The 19414-nt window shown below is 38.3% G+C and overlaps 1 protein-coding gene across 7 annotated transcripts in view; it reads right to left on the minus strand.

The window, feature by feature from the left end:
* GRIP1 (glutamate receptor interacting protein 1) overlaps positions 1–19414 on the minus strand; it is a 715306-nt gene that overhangs the window by 307866 nt on the left and 388026 nt on the right. For 2 of the 7 annotated variants that reach the window (XM_058426060.1, XM_058426057.1), the window contains exon 1: positions 11885–12111. The exons of 4 other annotated variants lie outside the window; for them this stretch is intronic. In XM_058426060.1, the coding sequence (XP_058282043.1) occupies positions 11885–11939 (55 nt within the window). In that variant the 5' untranslated portion in view covers positions 11940–12111. Of the gene's footprint in view, positions 1–11884; positions 12112–19414 lie in introns of those variants that run through there. One more of the 7 variants, XM_058426056.1, reaches the window with a different exon arrangement.

Raw genomic sequence — 19414 nt, forward strand, 5'->3', positions numbered from 1 at the left:
TAGTCTCGACCTCCCTGGGTGAAGAGAACCTCCCACCTCAGTCTCCCACGTAGCTGGCATGCACAACCACATCTGGCTAATTTTGTAATTTTGTGTAGAGACAAGGTCTTGCCATGTTGCCTGGGCTGGTCTTGAACTCCTGTTCTCAAGCAATCCTCCCATGGCAGCCTCCTAAAATGCTGAGATTACAGGTGTGAGCTAACACAACCGGCCAAAATAAACTTTTTATTAGAATACAGCATACACAAAGAAAAGTACACAATTCAAAAATGAACAACTAGGTGAGTTTTCAGAAAGTGAACATACCCATATAATCACAACTTAGAATAAGAAATAGCAGAGCTCTGGTATCCCCATAAGTGTGTGGGTCCTCCCTGACTATCCTGACTTCTACCCTCATAGATAGATTTGGAATGGTTTTGAGCTCTGTCATAAATGACATAATATACATTTTTCCTGCTTAGCTTCTTTGACTCAACATTATGTTTGTGAGAATCATGCATTTTATTGCATGGCAGAGTGGTGCATAGTATGCCAATAATTACCACATGTATTTATCCATTCTACTGTTAAGGGATATTTGGGTTGTTTCCAGTTTTGTGCTATTACAAACAGTGCTGCTAGGACCATTCTTGTGCAAGTCTTTGAGTCATGTAGCATGCATTTTTGTTGGGTAGAAAACTAGGAGTAGCACTGCTGGGCCATATGATATGCATACGTTCTGTTGCAGATACTACCAAACAGTTTTCCAAAAGTAGTAGTATCAAATTATACTTCTATGAGCAGTATATGAAAGTTCCAATTGCTTTATATCTGGGCCAACTTTTCATACTGTCAGTCCTTTTAATTGTAGTTTTTCTTACCATGTCAACTTCACATAGTATTTTACAACATATTCTATGTAAGTTAACGCAGTTAGCAGCCCTATACTTCCCTGCACTTGTCTTTCCTCCACAAACATAAAGCTAGTCAGGTATGTAACTATCTTTATATTGTAAAAACTTATATTAATAACATTTATGTTCCCTTCCTAGTTATAATTGAGTTTATGCTTTCTCTGTACAGATAGAATATAAAATTTTAAATATGAATAACAATTATAAAATGATGATTATGTAAATATTTTTCATTGGAGAATCAAATAATATGATGGAATCCCTAAAGCAGGAGATGCATTCTATGTTCCTAAATCTGTGCTACTCAATGGAGAGAATCTTCCAAGTATAAAGGTCAAGTTAATTTGCCAAAAGTTTTTCAAAAACATGACACATTTTACATTGCTTCATAGTTGGATTTTTACCTCTTGTCCAGCTTTTGTCCCCCTTAGGATTTCTATTTGCCTTTCTTTTTCTTGTTGACAAAAGAAAAACTATATCTTTACTTTATCATTAATTTAATACATTATTAAAATTCTATCAATTATAATTAATTGATAGAATTAATTATAATTGATAGATTATCAATTATAATTAATTTGTCATTATTAAGAAATCCATATTCTTCATCAGGCCTTCTGCCTTGACTCTGATGATTGGTTCTCATTTGGATTGACTGTACTCTACTATATAACTGCCATTCTGGGATATCATTCTGCTGCACTCTTAAATTAGATCCACAGCTTCTCGACTTTCATGCTTTCCTCTTTCCTAGATTACTTCTATATACATTTTTGCTTAAGTATAAGCTCCACTCATTTTTTTTCTGAAAGCATGTGTTGGATTTAAATTTTCTGAATCACTGCATACCTAAAAATGTATTTATTTTATGCTCACCCTTGATAGACATTTTTAGGTTTGAAGCATTTCTTCTCAAACATTGAAAGCATTTTTTTAATCTGGTATTGATAAAAATCTGACACAAAGTTGATTCTAATTCCTTTGTAGGAAACCTATTTTTATTTCTCTTGAGAAGTTCTTAGGATCTTCTCCTTTTCCACGATGTCCTGGAAGAGGATTTGTTTATGTCTTTATTTAGTAATTTTGCTTAGAGCTCAAAGGGCCGTTTCAATCTGAAAACATGTTTGAATTTGGAGAATTTACACCAATCATTTCTATTATAATTTCTTTCCCCTTTTCTCCTCTGTTCTCCAAATGCTTTTTAGGTTGATGTTGTACCTATTCAATTGATCTTCTACGTACCTACTTTTTTCAAGTATTTGCCTTAACTTTGTCAAACTGTTTCTTTTAGTGAATATTAATTTTAGCAGTCATAGTTTTATATTCTGTGAATTCTGTATATTTCTCTTTTGCTCCCTTGTCATTATAGCTGGTCATGCTTTGTGGATGTGATACCGTCTTGAATGCAATATTCACTTGAATGCTTCTGAGGCTACTCATTAGAATTTTTAAAAATCTCTCTTTTGTTCTTGAATCACCTCTTCTTTCTTCAGGTCAGTTGTTAGTCCAAAAAATGTCAATGATCCCTAGTTATCAGTTTACATTTATTAATAAAGAACTAGGTTGCCTAATACAAGTAGCTGGTGTGAGTTATAGCACTATGTTTTCTTAACCACTTTTTCCCCAGGATAACAGGGCATGATCACTGGCAGACTTCACCCAAGGCCTCGGGTGGGAGACAGGCAGCAGGGTGAGCAGGCAGTACACTTGCCTATTCCTCAACTCCACACCAAAATGGGGAGGGCTTTCTTGGGGGGTCATCACTACAGATCCATGAATTTCTTAAGAGACTGGCTTTCTAATTTTAGATTAGAGAACAATAGGGAAGGTGATGAAGGTGAAGGAGGTGTTTAACTTTCTCAGCTGTTCCATCCTTCAAAAAATCATCTTGTTCTCTGCCTCCTTCCTCTGCCTGATTTCCAAAAACAACACAAGTTTGAAGCCTGTCTGTGTTTCCATGGCCAGGAAGTGTGGCTCCTCCCTCTACTTTTCTTGTATTTGCTCTGGATTGTAATGTCTGCTTGGTTTATCCACTTTCCATCTTCCACAAATTTCTGAAAATCTCTTGTTTCTTGATACCCTTTTCTCCTATTTTTAGAACTGCCCTTTTTACTTATGCTGATATTTGGGATGTAGCTGAGGCAAAAGTTTGTGGTCAGTGTGCCTTGAGTCACTAATCCTGACATAGATTTTAACATTTGGAAGGCATACATTTAAAATAAACAAATAAATAGCATCTATATAAAATATCACAAGGAATTAATCACTCTTGGGAACTATCTTTACTCTGATACTTTCTGAGTCTTCACAGCCTGTAAACCAAATTCATCAACAAACCATTTAGAAAAACAAAGGCAATAAACGAAATTCATTTTTGATCTGTATAAGGTCACCTAGCTTTATAGATTAGGAAAGACTCAATTCATTCAGAAACTCTGTGGGGTCCTAGATATTCCCCAGATTGAATTCAACTGGGAATTTTGTCATGCAGAATTAACAATAGTTTGTCCTTCAGCCTCCAGCTGCCTGGCGCTGTTTCTGGTCCCCTGACAGTATTTTCCTCCAGACAGCCTTGAGCAGGCTTTGGGAGGAGGAGGGGAAGGAGGAAGGTATGGAACACCCCTCTAGTTAAAAGGGAAATTGGGAAATCAGCAGATGTTAGAGGATATTAAGATCCTCAGAAAAGGCCGAGCGCAGGAGTAGAGTGGCTCACGCCTGTAATCTCAGTACCTTGGGAGGCCAAGATGGGAGGATAGCCTGAGCCCAGCAGTTCAAGATCAGCCTGGGCAAACATAGGGACATAGGGAGACCTCATCACTACCAAAAAAAGAAAAGAAAAGAAAAAAAAGAATAATAATACCAGCATGGTGGGGTCCTAGCTACTTGGGGGTGGGGGGAGTGGCGGGGAGGCTGCCGAGACACGAGGATTGCTCGAGCCTGGGAGGATGAGGCTGCAGTAAGCCAAGATTGCACTGCTGCACTCCAGCTGGGCAACAGAGACCCTGTCTCAAAACAAACAAATAAGCAAAAAATAGAAAGATCCTCAGAATATTCCTGGAGCTTTCTTTCCCCATGTGATGTGAAAAATTAAGAACTGTGGTGAAAAGAAAAGGCGTTATCTGAAACACTCCAAGCCCAAAACAAGTGTGTGGGATTGGTTAAGCCAGGAGATCTTTAAAAATTAACATCATTCGGCCAGGCATGGTGGCTCACACCTGTAATCCCAGCACTTTGGGAGGCCAAGGTGGGCAGATCACTTGAGGTCAGGAGTTCAAGACCAGCCGGGCCAAAATACAGAAAATTAGCTGGGTGTGGTGATGGGTGCCCGTAATCCCAGCTACTCGGGAGGCTGAGGCAAGAGAATCACTTGAACCCAGGAGATGGAGGCTGCAGTGAGCTGAGATCGCGCCACTGCACTCCAGCCTGGGCGACAGAGTGAGACTCTGTCTCAGTAAATAAATAAATAAATATTAACATTATCCATTCCACAGATACTTATTGGGCATTTTCCTTGTGCCAAATACTTTGTACTTGCCAGTGACATAATGATAAGTAAAGCATGGATATTAATTTTCAAGGAATTCATAGTCTGATGGTTGTATACAGATAAACAAAGAATTATCATCAAATTTAGAAAGCATAATGAAAGCCATCTATACAGGTTTATGAATACACAGAGCAGGAGTACCTATTCAGTGGTGTGCTGGTAAATGTTTAACAAGTGGCTTTGTCGGGGGTAAGGGCATGCCTTGATTTATAGCATCCACCAATTTCTCTGGTGTAAATACTCCCACTATGGCCAATTTCAATCTACCAACTTCGTGTCATTGAATGTGGAGTTGCTAAGAGATGTGTGGCACACCATTATAGAGTAGCTCTCCCACATAGATACAGTAGGCTTCAAGAGCATAGAACATAAAATATAGTAATGATTAGAAAGTGATGAATTGTTAGTATTCATTACCTCTGTTTTAATATCATTTAATTGCAAATTTATATAATTTTAAATAATTGTGTTTAAAAGCTAGTTCAAAAAATTATTTAACATTTAACAATTGGCTCCATAGAAGGTGACTTTAACCAATGAAGTCTACTCTTCACTGTGGGCTAGGGCAACAGACTTTCTGCACCATACAAATGAGGGTGAACTCCTTTGCATGAGTAGCTACGTCCATTAGCATTGGAAGAAGAAAAGTAACAGAAGAGAAGAGGGAGCAATGAGAAGAGCCGAGATGCTCAGAACATTGCACCGCATACAACCAAAGCAGAAAACTTTATAACCCTGCCTTTCAACTATTCTCTCCATATAATAACCTTCCACATAAGGGGAGAAGGAAGGGAGAAATCAGTTAGCCCTTAGGTCCCTAAATAGTAAGGACAAAAAGACACATGAAAATTACAAAATTCATTTCCATCCCCATGGAACATTCCTTCCAGTCTACGTTGATGTGGACTGCCAAGGAGGGCAGACTTGAGGACTTAACAAAATGATCCACTGAAAATCCTACATTAGCAGTGGCGCTCATAACTTCATACAGGACTGGAGGCTCAGATTTGCAGGGGTGTTCACACAGTTCTGTGGAATGTGAGCAACTCAGGAGTGGACTCAGCAAATCGTTGAGTCAACTGTCATTTTTAAACTATGTCTTCAAAACTCTCACCAAAATGTATACACACAAATATGTTATAACCTGTATCAGGCCTCTTTTGATTGCAAATAACAGAAAGACCTGGCTCTAATGGGCTTAGGTGTTAAAGACATTTAATGGCTAACTTAACTGACAAAGTCTAAGGGATTGCTCAGAGCTCCCTTAAGGTAGTTCTTGAGCAGGGGCTGAAGTGATGACATTCAGATATGGTGTCTCTTTATCTTTTGGATCCACTGCCATTTTCAGACAGGCTCTGGCCTCAAAGTCACAGGAAGGCTATAGCAGTTACATAGCCCTTATATCTGCTCAGCTTCTCCCTTCTAGCAGCTGAGTAAAATTCCTGGGCTTGTCTCTGGCTGAAACATATCTAGTGGCATCTCTATGAAGATGCCAATACGTTAGGTCCATGGCTCCCAAACTCAGCTAACAGAGTAAAGTCACCTGGGGAATGTGTTAAAATTCCAAAGAACAGGCCACACTTCCAGGCAATTAAATCACAATCTCTGGGGTTGGATCCAGGCAACATTATTTTCTTAAGGTTATGAGGTAATTCCAATGGAGAGAAAAATTTAGAAACCCCTGGATTGGGTGCTCATAAAAATAGGAGATTTTAGACTCATCTTCTGATTTACTAAGAAAGTCAAGTTTGATTAATTTCCTTAATGTCCACCTCAAAGTCTTTCTTCCTATGCTTTCCTGTCTCTGTGACAAGAGTGTCCCTCTTGCTCACTCTAGCTGGCTGCCATCTGTCTCCTAGTCTCACACTCAACCTGTCTTGCCTGGTTCTAGAGTTCATCCCACTTCTAGTTTGCATCTTGAAATTTTGCCTCCCTACTGGTTCTATCCTTTAAAAAAATGCTCAGATTTCTCCCATCCTATAACAGCCTTCCTTATTCCCCATGACCCCGCCCTCCACCCCCACAGGCTGCTGCCCATCTATAGTCTAACCTTCACCTTCAGACTTCTTAGAAGAGTGGTCTGCCCTTGTTGCCTTTAATGCAGAGAATCCTTATAATCTGGTTTGGACATCAATACTCTGTGAAAACTGTTCTCTCAAAGGTCAGCAATGACCCACTTACAAAACAGGCTGCTTCTTGCCTCTCCTTCTCTCATCTTTGCTTTGGTTTTTGGATATTATGGTATCCAAATGCTATTTCTCCCACTGTTTTTCTCTCTGCCACCTCTATTAGCTTAAGAAAGCCTTGGGGAAAATGTGTGAGATGTGTATCCTAAACACATTTCTCAGAAAATATGTATCAGAAGACCTGAAAGTGAAGATACATGAAGGCAACAATTTAAAGCACAAAATAAATTCTTTAAAGACAATACAGTATCATGTATTAGACTGAAAACTGGAAAACAAACTACAGATATATTATCCACGGAAGGAAAACCTACAGAGACAGTAACAGTTTCCTAAGACAAGTGTGTGCTAATGTGCACAAATGGGCAGAATATTAGGAAGAAGATGTAAGACAAAACATGTATTATACATATAGTATAATTTCAACTTATTAAAAAGCATAATAATAATTTGTAAATCAATTTGTTTCCCTCCATTGGTTTCCATTATTATGATGACAACATATCTTTAGTGATATTTAGCTTTACCTTTTCTCCTAATTCATCTCTTTTGAATAGAAATTTCCTTAGTACAAATGTAACTTATTATATTCTTCATATATTCAGCTATTTAATAATGTAGTTGGAATTATTAGTAAGAAGCTCTTTCTCACTTTCTAATACCCCAAGCTTTGCCTGAATTTAGGTAGTCATCATTGACTGAGACATCCAAGACCACTGTTTTTATTGCTTTTTGTAATGGCAAGGTCAAAGTTTCCTTGGTTTGAAGGGTGCAGTAACATCCTTTAAGGAGCAACATGTAATAAATATCTGCGTGCATTTTTCTTTTGGATATATGCAATACTGAAACTTAAATAATTATTTTAAAAATCTGTAAATAATATTTTCTTCTGTATATTTAATAAAGCAGCAGTTACTAATTTTGAATTTAACATAATTCTCATGTATATGGGCAAAATAGTGGTAAGAAACTAAAAGAGAGAAAAAGATGAGATTCAAACATTGACTGCTTGCCTATCCCTAGAAACTATGTATTTTGCGTCCTCTCAGATAGTGGGAAGTTAACAAATTATATATTTTCTGCAAGAATAAAGTGAATTTACTAAGATAAGAATTTCAAATAAATCAACTGTAGTAGAAAATTAAATCATTTTGTTATACCTAACATGAGTATAAAACAGTTTTCACAAGTAATTTTTAATTTACAGATTAAGAAACTGAGATTTAGTGGGGGAAATTCAGTTTTTCTGTTTGTTTGTTTTTGCCACACAAGTAAAAATAGGAAAGCTAGGAAATGTTGACATATCTTCTGATTTCTAAGTCTATTCTATTTCCCCTACCATAATGAACGCTGAGAGATTAGTGAGGTGTTGTCTTGATCAATTTCTCTTTATTATTCTAGATAGGCAGGTCTATGGTTTCTATCCCTTTCTAGAAGAGAAAAAAACAATGGCAAAAATGAAACACTGGGGTTCCTCCTGTCCTCCAAACTTGTGATCTTAGGAATGATCCTTAACTTCCCTGAACCTCTTCTTTTTCATCTGTATGGTGGGGATAATGATGATAATATTGTAAGATTTAAATGAGTTAGTACATGTAAAATGTTTAGAATAGTACCTGGCAGAAAGTAAGTGCTCAATAAATGTTAGCTATCCTTACTTCCATTCTTCCTCCTAAACATTTCCCAAAAGTATATAAGTTAATCGATTAGAATGCCTATCCTACATTGGCCTTCCTTTTCCTAGTAATGAACCAGATATTTCTTCCTAACCTGCTACAATCATATAAGAAGGGTGTAGACTCCTTCTTGTTCATATGGGGTCATACAAGGCATAGCCAAACATTTCCTCTGGAGGATGGGTACCTCCTGGAAGGAGGTAAAGTATTTCTAGCATCCAATTCCCATTTGGAAGACAGGGGAGAAATAAATGCGCCATTATGATAAGTCTAACTAGTTATATAAATGGAAAGCTTCAGTCCAGTGGAGAGTAAAGCGGTCCAGGCCACTGTTCAATGTAAACCCCCTCAAAGCAGTGGACTAGAAGCACAGCAAGAAATCCATCACAATCAGGACCACAAGCAGCACTTGTGCGAGAACAAGACCTGCCTAGGACCCAGCTGCAGCATTCTCCTGTTCAAGTGGGGTCTCTCTATTTGAGAGAGAAATATGCCCCATGCCCTAGCCATAGATGAAACTCCAATAAAACAAGACAGCCTTACTTTGTGAAATATCTATTAAGTGCATATTATTTTAAAAAGTTGATAGGCTAGAAAGATAAATATGTTAAATGCACTAGCTTTGATGGTATGAAATGAAGGGGTGGAGGCAAAGGAGAAAGGACATGGTTGCAGGTGAGATTTGGAAAGGGGTGGAAAGTTAATGAGGTGGAGGATACAGTTAAGTTGTTCCAGATGGCAGGATCTAACAGAGAAGGCCAGCGAGGGTTAGCAGAAGGGATGAGGATGGGGAGATAGGAGAAATGAGGTCCAGCACAGAGAGAGAGAGCATTCTCAACCCAGATGATTATCGATTCTGAATCATATCACAGAGTGGATGAGGAATCATTAGAGAAGACTGCTGAAGGGGCCACAAGGCTAGACACAGACAGATGGGAAAGAGCAAAGCGACCAGAACAGAAAATCCAAGGCCATCAGCAAAGGAGCCATCATGTTCGGAACACTGATACCGAACTCTGTGATGGATTCAGAATTCCTTGGATTAAAAGATTTTGCAGATGAGAAAAGATGGGAAATATTTTTCCTCTTCCATTAAGACAAAACATTTAAATGTGTTTCATTAAGATTACACTTAGGAAATGAGTTTCTAAATATAAGAACTTTTAAACACAGGATGAGTGTCAGAGTTTAAAGGGATTTAGACGTCACCTGAGTAATCCATTGAAAGTTTATCAGACAAACTGTAAGATTGTTCTTGTCAGAGAGAATTGAGAATAAGATTGCTCGTTGTCTGAGATGGTTGAGTTTCAGTTCTCTCTGGAAACAAGTCCTAGATGAATGTCTGACCTTCCCTTTCAAGCATAATGATTCCATGATTGGGGTAAGTATAAGGAACACTGACTGAAAAAATGGGAGTGTGAGTGTGATCACAACCTAGCCTTTTAATCTTGCTCAGTGCCAGTGGAGAGAGCAATACCCATACATGCCCAGGCAGCAGAAAAGGAGAAAAGATACTGAGGTTGGGAGGAGAAATCAGGAAGAAGATAGGGAGGGAGAAAGAAAGTAGAATGCACAGCAGGGAGCAGTTCCCTGCCAGCCACAAATGTCTCACTTAGACACCCCATTGGGATGAAGGTCAACGGGGCTGCTTATAGTTTGTTAGTGGGAAAGGGACAGGGAGAGTTAATTCTATTTTAGGCCATATGTGTATTTGGGAAGAGAGAGAAAGTGAAGATAAGTAGAAAATAAAATGACACTTAGGCCAGCTATGATGAAAAATGTTGAAGTCTATACTAAAGTGAAGGCAGAGATTTCCGACATGAGCTTTGAGCTAGTAGAGAAAAGACAGAGAGAGAGGGTGGGTGGCAGCAAAACAATGAAAGGTGCCCTGCTCCCTGTGTAATGTCAGTACGTTTAAGTTAGTAAACACTTAAATCTCCTTTCAATGCAGGAGATCAATGCTTCCATAAAATTCAGAAAACTGAGAAAGTTAAAAATATTTGTAAGAACTATAAATTGCTTGGGTTCACTCTCTTCCTTGTATGTAGGACTTATAAAAGAACTGATATAGATGAATAGAAAATACTGATTGTTTCACGTTTATGATGTAAGCAGACCATCAACTTCTCAATATCAAGATAAGTAAATGCCAAAATCAGGTCAGAAAAGAACTTTTCAGAATAAGGGCCTGCCTTTAAAAGTCTTAGCCAAAACCGCAACAGAAAGGATAGTCTCTTAGTCGTGATTTATAAACAGAAATTGTACCTTTGTACCAACTGTAGAGGATAAAGTCAAAACAGAATTTACAGCCTCCTGCTAACAGCCTAATTTAAAATGTATAATCTTCCCTATATTTCCCCCAAAAGTACCTTTTAAAGGACTCACTCTGCTATCCAAACAACTTGCAAATGCATTCGGTAAGTTGGTCTATAGTATTTATTCTCTTTCCTGTTATTGACTCAAGATCTATTTCTCACTATTTGCTTTGTGCTCATTCTTCTGCCAAATAAAATATTAAGTGCATTTTTAGCTGCACTGCTGGTAATCAAAGAACTCTGATATGTCAAGCTAAACTGATAGAAATAGCATCCATTAACATATTTATAGGTTCAGAGCTACTAGAACATAATTATATCCATTAATTACTCAACAGTACTCTATATTACAGGCTGAAAAAGGAAGGCATTTGCAACTAAATACTTTTACTCAGAATGAAGTTTTTTTTAAATAATAGATTTTCTCTAAGGAAGGTTCTATCTAAAGGAAATAAGGCAAGAGAATTCATATATCTATATGGACACAAGGCAGGATTTTTAAGGCGTCCATTTACTAACTTTGCAATAGAATGCTCACAAAGTAAATGAGATGGCACATCCAGAATGGTTTCAAATAAAATAATACCTTAAATATTACAGAGAAATTTAATTACTATTTTAGAGTTCTAAGAGTGACAATCTGAAGCTGGTAATTCTTGATGATAAGATTCCGAGCAATGATTTTTACTTTCAAATAAACTTCTAATATTACATAGGACCAAAGCATTTGGAATTACATACTTTTCTGAACATGCAATGCTAACACACAAAGAAATTAAAGCTGTCTAGGGAAAAAGCTCTTAAGATGTTGGAAAGTAATAGAACAAACAATTATTCTGTGGATCCACCAGCTGTGCGAGTCCAGAATCTGCCAGCTGCATGTAGTATATGTATCATAGTAAGGACAGTAACACACACTTGACTCCTCTTGACCAGTTAATCGCATGCAAAACGACGATTCCCACAATAACTTCAGCACCGGACTCAAACATATTCTCTTTTCAGCAAAGAATGAAGTCATTAAAAAAAAAAAAAAATCACACAAGCTGCTTTCATGATTTCAGCACGAACACATCCAGGATGTAAGGACAGAAAGCAAAGCTGAGTCTACCTGTACATATGTATCTATACATATTTCACTGAGTTCTTTGTTGCCTGACAATAAATTGTAAAGGCAGTCATATTTGAAAGTAAAAACCATTAAACTGTGTTTATAGGATACTGCAACAGACTCGCTGAGGGAATAACAAGGAAAGCACGATACCTTTAGTAAGTCGCCTCAGAATTTGACAACGGCATTTAAAAGAGACAGCTATCATTTTTGCTCACTGCTTTCTGTGGCAAAGTGTATTCAAGGCTCTCTGCTCTGGTGGCTGCAGCAGCAGCAGCATATGAATTCCTTGCGCACATACCAGGAGAAAGGTAGTCCCAGTGGGGAGTGACAAAGCTTAATTCCTCTTGGCTGATGCAGAGGTCCGCTACATGTCATCTGGCAAATCTGTGTCATTCACTACTACCACCACCCCTGCCCGCCACAGCCTCCTCCCCTTCACAATCACAATGGCTTAGAAAGTAACGCCGTTTCGATAGCAACAAAGCACGAAATTGTATAAAGCAGGGACGTCGCTGGGAGAGCAGCCATTCCATAAATCTAACGCTAAGCACTGAGCAGTGCATTCTGTTTAAGGCAAAAGGCTATGTATCCAGTCAGTTCAGCCTCCATCAGCCCCTTTCCTTCTCAGCATCAAGTCAGTGTCCTTTATATGTCTCATTTAATGGGAAATGCAAGTGAAATGCTTACACTCTTACTTTAGGAAGAAATGCATGGGTCATACACTATGTCCTTTAAACAACAACCAAAAAAAGGAAAGAAAAAGAGGGAGAGCCGTTTATATTTGGGATTGAGGAAAGAATCATAGTTTTGCCTATTGCGGGGAAGCAGCTCTAGGACAGAGACCTCTTTGGTACTTCCTGAACCTATGAGAGTTAAGGCAGTGTATGTTTGTAGAGTGAATACAAGAAAGGGTTTGGGCTAGGCAGACAATCAAGCAGATGGAGTCCCAGCCCCTTTAATCACCCTTCCAAAAAAGGACTTGGCTGGAAAGCAACACAGTCAAGACTGTTTCTAAAGACACCAGAAATAAAAGCAAACAAGGCCAAGTATTTCTATTTTTAATATACTTTATTATACTATTTCCCAAACAACCGTCCCCCAAACCATTCTTCTCATTATGCAAATAAAGCAGTCTTGCGACATGGCAGATATTTGTGAGTATCTGCTCCAATGGAGTGAAGAGCAAATTAACAAACCCTTCACAATCCATTCACAAAGTGACAAGAAGGCGGAGCACACCTCCTCATCTGCCAGCAGCAGCCTGCTTACAATATAGTCAATACAAACTAACATTTGGTAGGCATATTTAATCAAAATCCAGAATTCTCCCACAGGAGTTAACATAAACATTCAGGACAAAAAAATTAGACAGTTGGCCAGGAAGTTTAAGTAAAAAAAAAAAAAAATCCATTAGTAAAAGTGAAAAGATATACCACTGTCTAAACTATTTGATTAATATTTCTAGGACTTTATGAATTATTCACACGGTTTTATTCTCTACTCTTCAGGCTGTGAAAAAGCTTTCAAGCTGGTTTCTAAAATAACTTCCAATATTCCAAATTTAGTGGTAAAACTTTCTCTTCTTCATTCATAAATTCAATATGAACTCAAACAATTTCAATCCACTGCTATTGAAATGCATATGCTTTGTATTTTGAGTCCAATAGAAAAATAATTTGTATGTGAAAAACATCTGAATATCATAAGCATCTACTTTAAAGGTTTTTGAAAAGAACAGAATTCTTTTACCAAGGATGGTCTAGCTAAAGCAACCACTAATCAATAGAAAATTCTATATTAAATGGACTGTAGTGCAAAATCAAATTTTTATAATTGTTCCAATTAGCATAAGTCTTTCTTTGAATTTCAACCCATATTATGTTCATCTCTATTAGGTTATCCCTAGAAATAGTTTAGCCTCCTTGATATATTTTTTTGCTTTAAATAGAAATATACCTTAGTACTAGAGAACTGAGTTATTAGCTAAAGTGAGATAAATACTTACAGTTAGCTCTTTCAAAGATTCTTCTCCAAATCTAACACATTTCCTAAAATCCAGGCACTCAGAATACACAGCTTTCAATTACTATTAGTAGAATCTTGCCTGTGGAACACCACCACCCCCACCCAGTCTATTCAAATACAACTCAAAACCATACAGGAATCTCTTGCCCTCTGCTATTGCGCAGACTCAGATCCAGTTTGCTTTTTCCTTATGACTAAAATGATGAAATACTTTCCTCTTTTCCTAACATGCTTATTTATTTTTTTCTTTTAAAGCTCTGTCCTCTGGTCCCAAGAAAGGTCTTCAGAACTACTAAAATGTCCTATTTCTTTGGCAGGGGAAATAACCCATCATGGAGCTCTTTGAAAGGTTTCTGAGAGCCCAAACTAGGGGATTTTTTTTTCTCTCTTTGAATACTGTGGCTGCCAATCCAGGTGCAGCCCCAGGAATCTTACAGAAATGGAGCCTCCTGGAGTAACTCTTTTCCAGAAAATGAAGGAATCCACCAGGTATTCCCATCTTCTTCCATTTCTGGCCTCGCTAATGCTCGGAGATTTCCCGGGGAGCCATTCCCAGGTCAACCTTCTTGCCCTAAACCCTTTGTCCTCCCTTTGCCTAATGCAAGCTTAGCCTACCATCCTTTACTCTAGCACTGGTAAAACGCCTTCCAACAATGCAAGCTTTCTATCTCAAAATGTATCGACCTGTAGGATGAAGGTCTCAAATGTCCAAGGCAACTGGTGGAATTTGGACCACAGGCTCCTAACATGAGCTACCACAAGGCAGAGTGACCTACATTTCTTGGCTACCAGATCAATGCAAGTATGTGTCTTTGGGACCTGTCATGAACATGTTAATTATGGTGGCTCAGCTGTCTAGATCGTTCAAACTTTACAACATGCTCTGTGAGGTCACCAAGTAGGGGCTATGGAAAAAGAAGGCAGGTAAAATTGTACAAAATATAGATTTGATTAAGCTCCAATGTGATCTGAAGAAGAGTGAGTGAGCTAGTTCAAGAGATTTACCCCTCTTAAAAGCACAAACACCTCAATAAATGAAAACATGGGTTTGCTGGATTCAGGGCAGACTAATCCCTTAAGATGATAATTCTTATTTCAGGGTTTCTTTAAAACATTAGTTTTGCTAAGGTGTAATACAAGCATACCATGTTTACATAGAATTTAATAAATTAGAAAGCACTTTCACACATAATGTATCGTAGAGCGACTCTGTTATAGGTTTTTGAGCAGAAAAGGAAAACTGGTTTCAGAGAAGGTGTTTTTCATCAAAGTCATTCAGCTGGTAAGTGGTAAAGAACAGGAAAGAACCACAGCTTCTCACCCCTGGCTAATCATTCTTTCTCCTCTTCTTTTTCACTGCTTCCTTGCCACCAATACAAAATGTGATCTAGTTTACAGGGAGACAAATTCAATTAACAAAGTACCTTTAAGTGCAGTTATCTTTTGACAGAGGGCAAAACTAGTGCCTATCACCTTCTCCCCTCTGAAGCACAGCACATGGTTCTAGGACCACCCTGACCAGAAGGAACCAGAAACAGGTGACAGTTAAGACAGGTACTGTCTGGTGAAAGACCCTTATGTATCAAGTGTTTACCAGGAATCCCCTCTTGCTGTGTGGTTCGCCCATCATGACTGGTCTGTGTCATGCTGGTTTTGAAATATTTGGAATATCACCTCCATTGACAATATGGTGCTAATTTTATCATAAGAAGAGGGTGGGTTGTGGTGTATGGACAAACAAAACCTTAAGATTGGCTCAAAGATTCTAATATATTCTCAAAACCAAAGCATTCCACAGCTTCATCAGCGGGTGGCACACATAGCCCCATAATCTTATTCTAATTTTCTCATTTCCTTGATTCTCCGCCATTGTATTTATTCTTTTATATAACATCTCCATCCCAAAAATAAATAGTGCTGTTTGGAGGTTCTTCCGATTCTTAACAAGAAAGAATCGTCATAAACCAAAAATGTTCTGCCATATACCTAAACCTGGAAATTCATTTTGCAAAAAACCAAAACAATGAGGTTAATACCACAAATACTCAACTATTTTATATCATTAGAACCAATTTGATTAAAGTACTAAAATAATTTGCACTTTCTTCAACTTCATAAATCTTTCTGTTACAAAATACACCTGATAGATTCCATTTATTTACTTATTCATTTAACTATTACATTTCTTTTCCTTTGCATGCTGTTGCTTAAAAATGCTTAACATGCTTAGCTCACTATTTAAACAGCATGGAACATCCTGACTTGGCTAGTATTGAATATACTGATCCCCACACCCCCTACCCTGCAACCCATACACAGTTATTAAATGTTGTGCATTTCCCAAATCTTCCAGGTATTTTAAAACTCAGTGTTCTTGGAGGTCTTAAAATGTGACTCTCATCCACTTTTTCAGCTCCTTACAGACAACGTCACTGACTCATTCTTAGCTTATTATAATTGGCCATTTTTATTTCCCTTTTCAAAGATGCCAAAAGCAACCATGAGCTCAAACATGTTATAATTCTTGTGACCACTGGTCTGCTACTTAGTTCAACTAGTGTGTCAACATGAGACCAAATATTAGGGTCAGGCAAGGGAGATGTACACTGAACAGAACTTGCCAGTAATGAGCTGTCATGAAGGACTATTAAAAAAGCAAGACCCAATTTGCTGACACAGGTTCTAAGAGTGTGAAAAGTTGGTGTAATTGCCCAAGACAGAATTTATCAGGCATTTTTTAAAGCAAATATTTTATGAGAAAACATTTTTGTAAAAGTAATGATGCCCTTTAGGAAGTGTCATTAGTACATACTCTTGCAAATCTGGGGTGATTAAAAAGCACTTAGTAGCTCAGAGCCTCTGGTGTGTTGTGATATAAAAGGGTGGGTATAATGCACACTTCATGCGTTATTTGCTTATCTAGGCGGGGCTCTGATGCCCATAACAGTGCCAAGGAAAGAAGGTTGCCTCCACTGAACATGAGGAGGCCAGGAAAGCTCCTGTGAAGGTAACAACCTTAGAAATTCATCAGCTAAAAGCATCTGGGGGAAAATGTTAAAGATAGAATATGTAGAAATTGAGAAATGCTTGTACAAGAGGAAAAATCTGCCAAAAATAATCTTCCTAAAAGCCTAGGTATGTCCAACTGTTTATGCAGGCATTATGTAGGAGAGAATAGTGTAATGGCCAAAAGCACAGCTTGGAATCAAATTGCCTGACTTTGAATCTTGCTTTTGCCACTAAATGGCTGCGTGACCTTGGGCAAGTTTCATAACCTTTCTGTTCTTCATTTGCAAAATGGTAAAAATGATTTCTAGGCTTGTTTGAATGGTAAACTGAGTTTATCTGTGTAACGTGCCTAGGACAGAGAGCAGTAACAGCTTTTATTAGCCACTTTGTGTTTGGTAGGAAATACAATTGTACAATTTGACACTTGCTTACAGAACCCAGACTCTTCCTTAAATTAGCTCCATGTGATTAGTATGGATTGGTTTCGTCAGAGAAATCGTAAGCAGGTGGAATTGGGATTAACAAGTAAAACGCACCCTTTTCCACAACATTTTCTGTGACTACAATGGCATGAAGTAGTTTCCCTTCTTTGACTCCTGCAACCTCTTCCTGCTGTCATGCCTCTTCTTTCTCTGCCCTTAAATGTTGAATTCCCCCAAGCTCTGTCACAGCATGTTGGTCACCTTCTTCAGCATTTTATCCTCTCCTAGGGCTCCAGCAATGACTTCTCTGCTTTGACTGCCAAATCTCAACTGTCAGCCCAAATTTGCTCCCTCATTTAAAACTCCCTTCCCCTGGCAGGGGACGGTGGCTCATACCTATAATGCCAGCACTTTGGGAGGCCGAGGTGGGCAGATCACTTGAGGTCAGGAGTTCAAGACCAGTCTGGCCAACATGGTGAAACCCTGTGTCTACTAAAAACACAAAAATTAGCCAGGCGTGGTGGTGCATACCTGTAATCCCAGCTACTCAGGAGGCTGAGGCAGGAGAATCACTTCAACCCAAGAGGCGGAGGTTGCAGTGAGCTGAGATCCCACCACTGCACTCTAGCCTGGATGACAGAGCAAGACTGTCGAAATGAAATGGAACGAAACGAAACGAAACAAAACCACCTTCTCTCATCCTTGAGTCCAACATCTGTGGGCAGCCTTCATGACCATCTCCAACCAGATTTGAACTGAATCAAGCTCCATTTTCTCCCCAGTAGGATGCACGTTCCTCTTCCATGAGCTCACTGCACCATTACCCTCTTTCTCAAGCTCACCTTTAAAACGCCTCTTAATATACTCCCACCTGACTGCCAGCATCCTAGTCCAGACCTTCACAGTTACTGTGCACAGGAGTTTTCTCCTACAGACCTTTACTGATTACCTTGTTCTAGGCACTGAGGTTCTGGGCCCCACACACGGGTTCTTCCTCCTAACTCATCCCAGAATCAATGACCAACACTTGCTTTTATTTGTATGAATGTCTGGGTAGTTCTTTGGTGGCAGGGGAAGTATTACTTTTCAAATTTTGTAGGGCTAGTCAAATTTTGTTCTTTTTTTTTAAGGGCTAAATTAATAAGTACTTTAATATAAATAATCTCATGGATTTAGGATATCATACGGCTGAGTTATGTCAGATACTTTGACCAACAATTTGCAGATAAAAGCACATTATTTGAATAATAAAAGTAGAAACTCAATAGGGAGAGGTTCTATATTTATCCAAATTAAAAAGATGAATTTTCAATACGTAGACTAAAGCTGTCTTAAAAGAACGTTCATTTTCCACACTCCCAGGATATAGTGGTGTTGGGCTTATGTGCTGCTAGGAAGGAAAGAAACACAGGTACTTCAAAAATCCAACCCCAACCATAAGGAGTAGTGATGGGTGCACAGCAGCTAGGTTAGATTGAGGGAAGAAATTAGATTTCTAAAACAGATTGGATGAAGTAGTTTATTGACAGTACTCCCGCCATACCCAGCTTATCACCCTTTCTTGTTTTTATTTTATTCCCATATCACTAATCACCATCTAACACACTACCTATTTAAATTATTTTTTCTGTTTATTGTCTGCTGCTCCCTGCCCATGGCTTTTTTTAAAACTGAGGGCAGGATTTTTTGGTCTATTTTGTTCATTGTTTAGAACAGTACCTAGCACGTAGCGCCAATGTTCAATAAACTTCTGTCAAATAAATAAATGTGAAAGGATTTCCCTTCTAGTGGATTTCTTTTATATGCAATACTGTTTGTAAAGCTCTTATGGAAAAGAGGATGCTCATAAATTACTTTAAGAAAACAACAATAGCTCTGCCACTTTAAGAGAAAATTCTTCCAAATAACATGATTCTTGAATTTTACCTGTTTGCAGAGGAGAAAAAGGAAAAGGGATGTGTTCTGTGCCCACCTTTCCAGAGCACACCTCAGATTCATTTCTGGTGCTTCTGACAAGATCATAAGGACCCTGTTGTTCACCAAATATGAAGAAACATACAGCCCAGCTAGTTGTTCACTGAAGTCAGAGGCAGCAAGAGCAACAAAGAAAAAGGCAAACTAAAGATGCTAAAATTAAAAATTTGTCTTGGCTCTATGTATGAAGGAAGTATCAAATACATACTCATCCTGATAGTAGATTCTGGTCTAACATGCATAATTATAG

Source organism: Hylobates moloch, unplaced genomic scaffold (genome assembly GCF_009828535.3).
Source record: "Hylobates moloch isolate HMO894 unplaced genomic scaffold, HMol_V3 SCAFFOLD_12, whole genome shotgun sequence".
NCBI lineage: Eukaryota > Metazoa > Chordata > Mammalia > Primates > Hylobatidae > Hylobates > Hylobates moloch.